Source organism: Galeopterus variegatus, unplaced genomic scaffold (genome assembly GCF_000696425.1).
Source record: "Galeopterus variegatus unplaced genomic scaffold, G_variegatus-3.0.2 Scaffold587, whole genome shotgun sequence".
NCBI classification, from domain to species: domain Eukaryota; kingdom Metazoa; phylum Chordata; class Mammalia; order Dermoptera; family Cynocephalidae; genus Galeopterus; species Galeopterus variegatus.
In genome coordinates, this window is record NW_007726698.1 from 560,884 (window position 1) to 571,925 (window position 11,042).

At 41.5% G+C, this 11,042-nt stretch overlaps 1 protein-coding gene across 1 annotated transcript; it reads right to left on the reverse strand.

Annotated features, from left to right (window-relative positions):
* Window positions 1-2,403: 2,403 nt before the first annotated feature.
* Window positions 2,404-10,710, reverse strand: IRG1 (immunoresponsive 1 homolog (mouse)). The gene is made up of 5 exons (XM_008570269.1): window positions 10,655-10,710; window positions 7,042-7,203; window positions 6,222-6,311; window positions 4,323-4,528; window positions 2,404-3,453 (listed from the first exon to the last, which is right to left on the reverse strand). Exons 1-5 carry the CDS (start codon window positions 10,661-10,663, stop codon window positions 2,499-2,501), a joined length of 1,422 nt encoding a protein of 473 aa, XP_008568491.1. The 5' UTR covers window positions 10,664-10,710; the 3' UTR covers window positions 2,404-2,498.
* Window positions 10,711-11,042: the final 332 nt, after the last annotated feature.

Genomic DNA, 11,042 nt, shown 5'->3' on the forward strand with positions numbered 1-11,042 from the left:
TAGGAATGATAAAACTTTGTTTAAATGGTAAAATTTTAAACTTTTGCTTTTCAAGAGACATGATTAAAAAAGTGAAAAGATAAGCTGCAGAGTGGGAGAAAATATTCACAAAACATCTGATAACGGGCTTAGAATGTATAAAGAACTCTTACAACTCAATACTAAGAAGAAAACCCAATTAAAAGAACTGGCAAAAATGGGTCATTAGGGAAATGCAAATTAAAACCACAATGAGATGCCATTACACACTCACTAAAACGGCTAAAATAAAAAATGACTGACAAATCCAAGGGCTGGTGAGGTTGAGGAGAAACAGGAACCCTCATATATTGCTGGTGGAAATGTAACATGATCGAGCTATTTTGAAAAATAGTTTTTTACAAAGTTAAGCATATATTTACCAAATGATTCAGCAGCATTCCCACTCCCAGGTATCTACTCAAGAGAAATGGAAACAGATATCCACACAATGATTTGTATGTGAATGTTCATAGAAGCACTATTTGTGGAAGTTCTGCTATTTGTAGAAGCCTAAACTGGAAACAATCCAACTGCCCATTAACTAGTGAATAGGTAAACAAACTGTGGTATATTCATACAGTGGAATGCTACTCAGCAATGAAAAGGGAGAAAGCACTGATGTATATGATTCCATTTATATGAAGTGTCCAAAGAAGACAAAATTAGAGAGACAGAAGATCAATGGTTGCTAAGCTGGAGGTAGGAATGGGGATTGATTGCAAGCAAGTAGGAGAGAAGTTTTTGGAGTGACAGAAATGTTCCAAAACTAAATTGTGGTGATGTTTGCACAACTGTATACATTTACTAAAACCCATTGACCTGTACACTTAAAGTGAATGAACTACTGATATGTAAATTAGACATCAATAAAGCTGTTAAACATTAAAAAATATGTTCAGATAATCTTGATCTTTTTTAATTGGAGCATTTAGTCCATTTACTTTTTTTGTAATTATAGATATATTTGTATTTCTTTCTACCATTTTATATTGTGCTTTCTGTATTTCCTGTCTTTTTAATATTTCCTTTCTCCCTCCTTTCTTTCTTAGATTTTTTTCCCCTTAAATCCATTTTTCTCCCCCTATTAGTCTGGAAGTGATACACTCTACTGCTGTTCTCGAATGGTTACCCTAGAAATTTCCACATGCAGATTTATGATCAGCATCTAGAGTTAATAGTTTTGCCCTTTTCTTGAACAACACCAGGAATTTAATACACATTAGCTGATTGCTAATGTTGCATTTTTAATCCCACACAACAATTCTATTATTTTATAGTTAATATTTATTTAATTACCCACACATTTACCTCTTTCTTTCTTTTCATTTTTTATTCCATCTCTGACTCTTCACCTGAGACATTTGTCTCAAAAATTGTTTGTACTGAAAGATGATATATTGAAGTGGTTAAGACAATGGGTTCTCAGGGCCGGCCTGGTGGCGCACTGCTACAGTGCGCCGCTTGGGAGCGCGGTGGCCCTCCCGCCGAGGGTTCGGATCCCACATACAGACCGGTTCCCGCTCACTGGCTGAGCAAGGGGCGGGAGCAATACCGAGGGTCGCGATCCCGTTGCCGGCGCTGGTCCGGTACGGGCGCGACACTGAGGGTTGCAATCCGTTGCTGGACACGAAAAAAGACAAAAAGGAAAAAAAAAAAAGACAATGGGTTCTCAGGGCCGGCCTGGTGGCGCACTGCTACAGTGCGCCGCTTGGGAGCGCGGTGGCCCTCCCGCCGAGGGTTCGGATCCCACATACAGACCGGTTCCCGCTCACTGGCTGAGCAAGGGGCGGGAGCAATACCGAGGGTCGCGATCCCGTTGCCGGCGCTGGTCCGGTACGGGCGCGACACTGAGGGTTGCAATCCGTTGCTGGACACGAAAAAAGACAAAAAGGAAAAAAAAAAAAAGACAATGGGTGCTAGAGCCAAATTGCTTCTCCCCGCCCCCCACCCCAGAATGCTTTTTATTTCTGTTTTATAAACAGAGAAACTGAAGCAGAGAGGTAGGTAACATGCCTAGGGCTATCTCTTGTAAGTGATGGAGGCAAGATTTGAACCCACTAATCCCCCAATAATTCCCCTTGCACTGCGGAGGGCTTGGTAATGACCCATGGTCTAAGAATCTGTTGGTGGCACAACAAACCAGAGTCTTTCTCCACTGTCAGCAAATATACATACAGGTTCACCTTCTTCTAAAGCCTTGATGTTTGTGAAGTTCATAAACAATTCCTATGAAAAGATTAATTTTATATGCAAATCACAGATGACTTAAATTTCACTCTTATGAATGCTTATAAAATCAGTTTTTAATGTTTCTTGTATATTTATTATCTTGATTTAGATAATTTGAAATGTCCTGCAAAATTTACAGGGCAAGACTTCTTCCAAATATATATATAGTTCTGTCTCTGGGATGTCTCCACCTTGCTTCATTTATTCTTGGGCAGAACAAGTAGCAGACCCTCGCTTTACAAAGCAGATCATTGATCCTCCCCAAAGGCAGTGTGATGCCTCAGTGGAGAGGATCCTTTGAGAAGAGTGGTTAACACAGAACAGTCTTCTAGGTCTTCCAGTTTTCCTACTGTCTTGATAAGACTTTCCACTGTGTTGCAGGACAGAGTCCTGGAGGCATTGGTTCTGAACTTTTCCTCTAGGTCCTTCTGGCTCAGTGGTTTCCTCCAGTGACCGTAGAAGGTATTGGAGCGCTCAGTGAACGTGGCTCCGTCTGTGAGGGTGACACTTATCTCGCAGTACAGTGTGTTGAAGCTTGGCAGGTTGTCTGGAGGGTGCTCCAGCTCCACCTTCCTGAGCAACCCTCTCATCTGTGGCCTGTTGATCTGGCTTTCATGGAATGATGGGACAGTGATATCACCATCGAGCAGCATGGCACAAGCCACATACTGGAAGGAATGACGTGCTTCATGCTCTGAGTCTGGGAAGGGCCTGTTTACATACTGGACATCTGGAATCCTGAGCACAATTCTCTTGATGTGGTCAGTGGGAAGCAGAGCTCTATCTGTTACAAGGTGCTTTCTCACAGATGCAGCAGCATCTGCCACCCAGTGAGTGGCCAAATGAGCCGGGAAACGCTTGAAGGCCACGTCCTGCTGGTTCAGCAGCCAAGTGTGGGAATCTAGGCTTGGAAGGACTTTGGGGCAATAGTTGGCATAGAAGGCCCCGAAGCCTACCTTCATGTCCAAGATCTCCTTGTTTCCTTGGAGACCCAGCATTGCCAGAAAAGCAGCTTCCATCCCAAGCCTGGCAGCGTTGCCAATATGAAGGGGCTTAGTCTGAGTGGCAGCATTTGCTATGGGTGCCCCAGCATGAGAAACAGCAATAGCCAGAGCCTCTTGGCACTGTGTCAAGCTAAGTCCTAAAAACTTGGAGGCAGCAGCAGCACTACCCAAAGTTCCTACCACCGAGGGGGGATGGAATCTGAAAAGCAAAAAAGCAGAGTTAGAGACTTACAAACCTTAACCACCAGGAGGCAGTATTGGTCATACCACCTGAGTTCAAATGTCAGCTATACCACCTAGCTGTGTGACCTTGGGAAAGTTACTCAACTTCTCTGAAACTGTGTTTTCTTACATAAAATGGTGATAATAATAGTGTCTACCTCACAGGATTTGGGGAGCTTTGAATGATTTCACAAGTTTACAATAGTGCCTAGAACATAGTAACTTCTTTACAGATGGTACAGTTATAATTATCGCTAGAAAGGCAAAAGTTGTTGGCTGTTGAAAACTCAGGTAAGTAACTGTACAAATTGAGGGCTTTGTAGAAGCTGTGAAAGTTCACCACATAGTATTCTAGTTTACTCCTTTCCTAGTAGGCTGGACCGAGTGGCAAAATAAGTATCAGATTGAACCATATGATATAGACAACATTTGGCCATTTTCCAACCATGGGGCGAACAGTCAGAGTTAGGATATTCTGAATGTTCTCATTGGCCTGAAGGACCCTAATGAATATCAGAGTAGATTCTGCCTTGAGGATGGGATCATGAATACTCAGAGAACCCGTGGATACCAGAAGGACGTGAGTCTCCCTGGGGTGAGAGGCCCCATGTATTTCATGGCCCTCATTGCTTGATTAGCTCTCTAAACCCAAAGGACGTTTTTCATTAGAAATTCTGAAGTCACACCTTTGTATATGGATTTAGGGTGAATGTGACTGGTGAGCTGACCTGTCTGCCAACAATAATGTTAACATCTTCAGCTTCTAAGTCAAAAAGCTCTACAGAGATAATAACTGATGGATGGAGAAGGATGTGACTGCTTCGATGGGGCAGATTCTCTCTGTACCTCTTTGGTATGTCGTTGGCTTCCTTGGAGAAATGCAACAACCGGCCTTGCACCTCAATACCGACATTGAAAGCCAGCAGCAGGTCAAGGCCAGAAAACTTTGGACTTTGAGGCAGGGCTTCTGATAAAGCTGTGAGGACAGGAAGGACAGCCCCAGAAGGGTGGGTAGCAGGGTGCCACGTGTCATCGAAATCCATTGAGTGAATCTATGTAAACAGACACAAAAAAGAACCCCCGCCCCCCAATTTTTCCTGAATACAATGGCTTTTGGATTTGTAAGGATATAGTTTAGCAATAACTTTTTTGAATGTGAGGTTTTTTAGTCTGATTCTCTAAAAATAAAGCCTGAGAACTTACTGTGATTTTTTTAAATGAAAAAGAACATTTTAATTGAACATAATTGATTGTACATATCTATGGGGTACAGCATTGAATATAAACACCTGTGTGCAATATGTGATGCTCAAATCAGGATAATTAGTATATTCAACACTACACAATGTAGTCATTTTTTGTGGCTCTTTACCAATTTCTTGCTAACCCCCCTTCCCCCTCCCCCTTTCCCACCTCTGGTAATCTCAGTTCTGTTCTCTCCACTTGAAAGTTCAATGTATTATTGTGATTGTTGTACCTTTCTTTCTTTTTTATTTTATTGGTTTATTATTATTATTATTATTATTATTAACTCCCATTTATGAGCGAGGACATGCTGTATTTCTCTTTCTGACTGTGATTATTAATCACATAGCTGAGTATGTGGCTGAGGACATACTATTTTTCTGCTCAGAGGAGGGCAGGACCTTGGAGAGCAGCTTGTGGATCTAAGGAGCTTGGGTCTTACCCAGGGGGCCAGAGCTTTCTCCACCACAGCCCATGGAAAGGTCTGTTATCTTCCCTTAAAAATAAAGCTGTGGAATCAGGTGGCTGCTCCTTCCTCCCTCCAACATTCTTTAAACAAGTTGCACTAAAAGTTTAATGCCATTTACTCCATATTAGGCCACATACTTTTGTACCTTTTTATTATGAAATATTTTCAAACTTTTAGAAAAGTTGTGAGAATTGCACAAGAACTCTTGAGCCCACATTAACTATTAAACTATATTTTAAAATCATTATTTTCTGCTGTAAGATTTTATTTCTCTTCGTCCCAACCATTTGCTTTTCCCTTATATGAAATTTAGTAATAACCAGAAGTTCATTTGAAAACAGATTTTTACGTCTGTTTGATGTAGCTGGTGCATTTCCCGGTGCTTGCTGGGCATTTACTCCCGAATGCACCATTGAGTTTGACTTTTGACATTCTGAGCTACTGTCCCCCCCCCATAAGCCATAAAAATAACTCAGAAATCCCAACATGTTCATTTCCAAATTACGTCTTGTAGACTACTGTCCTGACACACAGAAAAGGAATAAAAATCATCTGTCAGATGAGAAGTGCTGATTTTTGGTTCAGAAAAGATACACACCATATGGCCATTGTTCCTTCCCCAATAAATATCTGTTGAATAAACAGATGAATGAATGAATGAAGAGCACATTACAGGGTAGAAACTGTCACTCACAACAGAAAGAACTGAGAAGGAATTGGGTCTGGATATTGAGTTTTATATTTTTTGCTATATACATTCAAGGTTTAGAGTTGGGATACTTTGGGGTGTTTTAATCTAAATACTTCTGTCTTATTTCCTCTACCTCACAATTTGTTTGAAAGGCATCAATTTACTGTAAAAACATGAAAACTGAAATTACTACGTAAGAGAGAGGGCAGGCCACTTTATCTCCCTAAACTTCAATGATCTCATTTGTAAAATATGAAAGTTGGGTGATTTCTGAGATATCTCCTGTTTGTAAAATTATTATAATTATCTGATAGTTGAGAAGACATGGAAACCTCCTTACAGCCACGCCGTTAACGAAAGCAGCATATGCGGGTGGGAGCCTGAAGTCTGGCTGGGCCCAGACAGTGCTGGATGTATTGGAACTGTAGATCTGGAACAAAAAAGTATCAATCAGTGGTATACACAATATACCAAGTCACCATCTCAGGAGTTATTCTTCATCTTTGGAGGCATTATATTAATAGTCTTTATTTGAACACTTTGTGCTAGAAAGAAGCCTTAGTCATTGGCTTCCTCTCCTGCTTGTATAAGAATACACAACGTTACCCATGGAAGGGAAAGAGATGCTGCTGCTCTATCCCATATTGTGAACCAGAACTGCTCCAGGAAAAGCAATCTGAATTTACTCTGATTTTCTCCTTGGGGTGAATACCAGGGAAGGTGGAGTAACCTATGTACATCCTATGGAGAGCGGATGCTCTATTCCCCACGCTCCTGCGCACACTCTGCTCAGAGTACTCGACCAGCCTTTTCTCCCGAGAATCTTAATGTCTTTGCATGAACAAATGGTTGGTGGTAGGTGCTATTGCTTCTAAGTCTCTCAGGTTAAAATGTACTTTCAGTTATAGTAATAAATTGCAAGGTATTACTAGTGGATGGTTTTTAGACAGTGACTTAGCAAAGGTTATGATAAAAATTAAAACTCAGATAATGAAACAGAAAATCATAAAATGATATAGAATAATGCTATACACATCAAGTACTATCTATAAAACTAAGTACAGAGTAAATAGAACACACGCACACTCCTCTGGTTGTGCCCCAGAGTACGCACGTGTCCACACGCGGTTTTATCTTGAAAGTAGACTTGAGCTTCTTACCTTACTGTATTGGCTGACTTTGTGAAACACTTCAGTACTGGTTCCCAGGAAGCCAACACCCAGAGTGTCCAGAATCATTCTCTTGCTCCTTTGAATAACGCGATCTGTCAGGTGTTCCACGTTCAGGCCATGGATCACTCTGGCAAAGCTTTCTGTGACAGACTATAAAGGGAAGAGTGTTAGGACAGTGCCACACTCCACGTTGTATTTACACACTCCTTTTCTGTAGGAGACCATGAGGCACTTCAATGTAAAGAGTTTTGCTCCAATAAAGGCAACCCAGTTGAATCATATTTAGTTCAATTTCTAAAAAATGAAGTGTACAAAAATACACAATTAGATAAGAGGGAGGGGAGGACTGGCCGGTTAGCTCACTCGGCAGAGCATGGTGCTGATAACACCAAGGTCAAGCGTTCAGATCCCTATACTGGCCAGCTGCCAAACAAAAGCAAAAATAATATGACACAAAAGGGTGTGTAATGAGCATCTATTGTACAATCGCCAGTTTCTGTCCTCAGTTGAGTTGAGGACGCAGACTGGCAGCAGTGTGTGATGGGCGATGGTGTGGGGAAGCACAGAAAGTCAGAGGGGGAGCAGGCGCAGGGCATCTTGCCCACAGGATAGGGATTTTGGGGCGAGGGGGTGCATTCAGACAGCTGGTAGCTGCCATTATTAGATAGCTGCCAGGTACTGAGTGTTTCAAATACAACATCAACTTAATACCCACAGGTCTCTAGGTAGGTGACAAGACAGACCTAGAACGCTGAAGTCACGTAAGTGGTGGAGTCTGGATACAAACCCCTATAGGTCTAAACTCCAGAATTGGTGTGTTTAACTACTAAGCTTGAATTTCCTAAAATGTGGTCTGTGGAACACGTACATCAGAACCACCTGAGGTTCTTGTTGAAAATAAACATCTCTGGTCCCTGTTCTAGACCACCAGGACTAGACACTCCCCAGAACAGAAACCTTTGGAAACATAGCACAAGATTCTGTTTTCATTAGGATCTCTAGGTGATTCTTGAGTGCTCAGGAGCAGTTATGTCCAATATGGTAGCTATTCTCCACGTGTTGCTACTGAGTGCTTGAAATGTGGCTAGTCCAAGTTGAGACTTGTCATCACATAAACTAAACACTGAATATTAAAAGTTTCATAGGGAAAAAGAATGTAAAGCACCTCAATGATTTTTAAATATTGATTACCTACTGAATCAATATTCAATATATTGATATCAATATATCAATAATATGATAATATTTGGGATCTACTGGTGTGAATAAAATATATGATGAGGATACTTCAAAAAAGTTCGTGGGAAGATTTGCATTACCTTTTAATTCTAGTTTTCTATGAACTCTCTGAAGTTCCTGTGTATTAATTCCATCAATTTCTTCTTACTCTCAAAAATATGGTTACTAGAAAATTCAAAATTATATATGTGACTTGAGAACCACTGCCCATTCTTTCTTGTTGGTGGAGGCTCCATGGAGATGTTGATACTTGACCTGGTTATGACAACTTATAGGAGCTGGCCAGGCGAAGGTGCAGGAGGTAAAGACGGAGGTTAACAGTGGAGGTAGCAGCATGGGCCAGGGCTTGGAGATGTGAAAGGCTGGAGTGAATCTGGCACATTTCAGCTGCAGAGCTGCATGCAGGAGCAGAGGTGAGAGGGAGAAGAACTATGTTTGGAAAGATTTCTGCAGGCAGTAGTTTAGAAAACGGGTTGGAGAGGAGTTGACAAGGGCAGTTAAGACACTGCTGCAGTAGCCCAGGTTCAGGATGGGGACATGGCAGTGCCGTTTGCCAAGAGAGGGAACATGGGAAGAGTGGGGCAGACTTTTGGGCAGTGATGATGGGCTTATTGTCAACTTGTTGGATATGAAGTGCCTGTGGTCATCCCAGTGGAGAAGATTGTTCTGCTTCCACCCCAGATAACAAAAACTTGCAGGATTATTTGCATTTCATAAATAGCAGAGTACTTTGCAACTCATTTAAATATGAAGTTCTTCAATGCATAGACAATTATTTTGTTTTCTAACTTCTTCACAAGAGAACATCTATTACGCATAGTTAAAAACTTCATTCTTAAGTCATGTGTATGCCTATCGCTTAGCACCACATAGTAAATGTTAGGTAACTTCCCTTTCCTGCTCTCATTATTATATCATTGTACAACTTACTTTGTCTCTCTGAGCATCAGATACCTCATTTTTAAATGTTAGCTATGAGGTGAGGAGTTATTGGATTAGGGGATCTGAGGCATCTGGAGCTCCGTGATACTGAGCTCAGTGCCAGGGCAGAGTCACAGAGACAGAACCAGTGCCCAGCTGAAAGTCCTTCAACCAGGCGACCAGCTAGTCCCATTCTTAGAGTCTCCAGATTTGCCAAGTCAGGAAATGCCCATCATTTTCAAAAGGATGGGCTACTTTTTATGTCTCCGAAGCTTTAATGGAAAGGTGAGGAGAGTTTGGAGTGTGAGGAAGCAGGAGAGAAGATGGCTGGGAGAGAGAAAGAGAGGGTGCTGGCACAAAGTTTCTAATTACAGTAGAGAAGAAGAATAATGTTGATTTTTATGCTGCTAGAAATTTGGGTAAACATACTTAGGAATAAAAGGAAGGAAGGGAGGAAAAAAACTAGCTTGATGATCTGCCAAGTAAAACTTAGAATTTCAAGTACTGGTTGGATCCCTGGCTCGAGCAAAACTACCTCTTTCTCACCTCTCTTCCCGTCCCCACAATCCCCACAGTTGGGAGCATTTAATTTAGGGACCAATCATTTATCTCTTCAGGGTTAGATGTGACCAGGGGGTGCCTTGAGGGGAAATGTGTGTGCCTGGGGAGCAGGTGGGAGGTGGGGTGCCAGTGTGGAACCCTGAAGTGGCTGTGGATCATCGCATGGGACCATGCTGCTGGTGACTTATGAAGGCGGTCCTTTGGGACGCCCTGACCAGTCCTGAATGTCACCTCATGTGCCAGAGTACAAATGGCTCTCCCTGGCTCCTGAAGGAGGGAACGTGAGGGAAATCAACACACAGATGCCCAGCTGTCAGTGAGCCTTGCGCCCATCTGTTTCTAAAGTATCTTTTTGGTCTGCTTGACATTCTAATGGCACTTACATCTCTTTTTAGTTAAATACAGTGATTATTGTACAAAGTAAGGCATAGTATGCAGTCATTTAGCACACAAATTTCATGAATTCTTGCTACCTGTCTGGCACTATGCTAAGCTCTCTAGAATATCAAACCAATACATTATGGCTTCTGCCTCAAAAACCTTATCTTCTACAGAGGACTGTGACAGTAAACAGATAACGAGAAATGCAACCTGGCAATGTCATAATGGACACATATAAATCTGGGAGGTTAAAATCCAATGAACTTATCATGATTCATTTTTTCCCTAATTTTATCTAAGAATCATGTATTTGTAAAACACTGTTGAAAACCAACATGCGGTTAAGTAGGTAGCTCAGAGGCTATGAGAAAAGTTAAAATGCCATTTTTGAAGCAGAAGCAGGTATTTCTTAAAAAGAGAGGGCAACTAAGAAAACCGAGAAAGGAAGAAGCAAGCTAGAAAGACACGTTAAGTAAAACCACATAAAACGTTACAGTACCTTGAGCATCGTGTTGTTCTAAAAAGGGGGTTTTGGCTCAGGAGTGAATTGTAGAAGTAGTTTGTCTGCTGGGTGAGTGCCTTTATACCCTTCACTCCTCCCAAACCCTTTCCCTTTCATTTTGTTCTAACTGTAAAATTTCCACCATTTCAACACCTTCCAGCTAAACTCACTTCGACTTCCTCTACACATACGCTACACATAATACATTGTTTAACTCACCAGTAAATAAAGAAATAAGGGAGATTAGGAAGTACAGTAGCTATGATCATATGATTCCTCATAGACATCAGAAGAATAAAATTTATGGTAAAACTAGAATTTCCTCTTATGCCGAGATGCCATTTGTTAATATTAGAAAAGTATTCATATTCCTTTAATGAGGTAT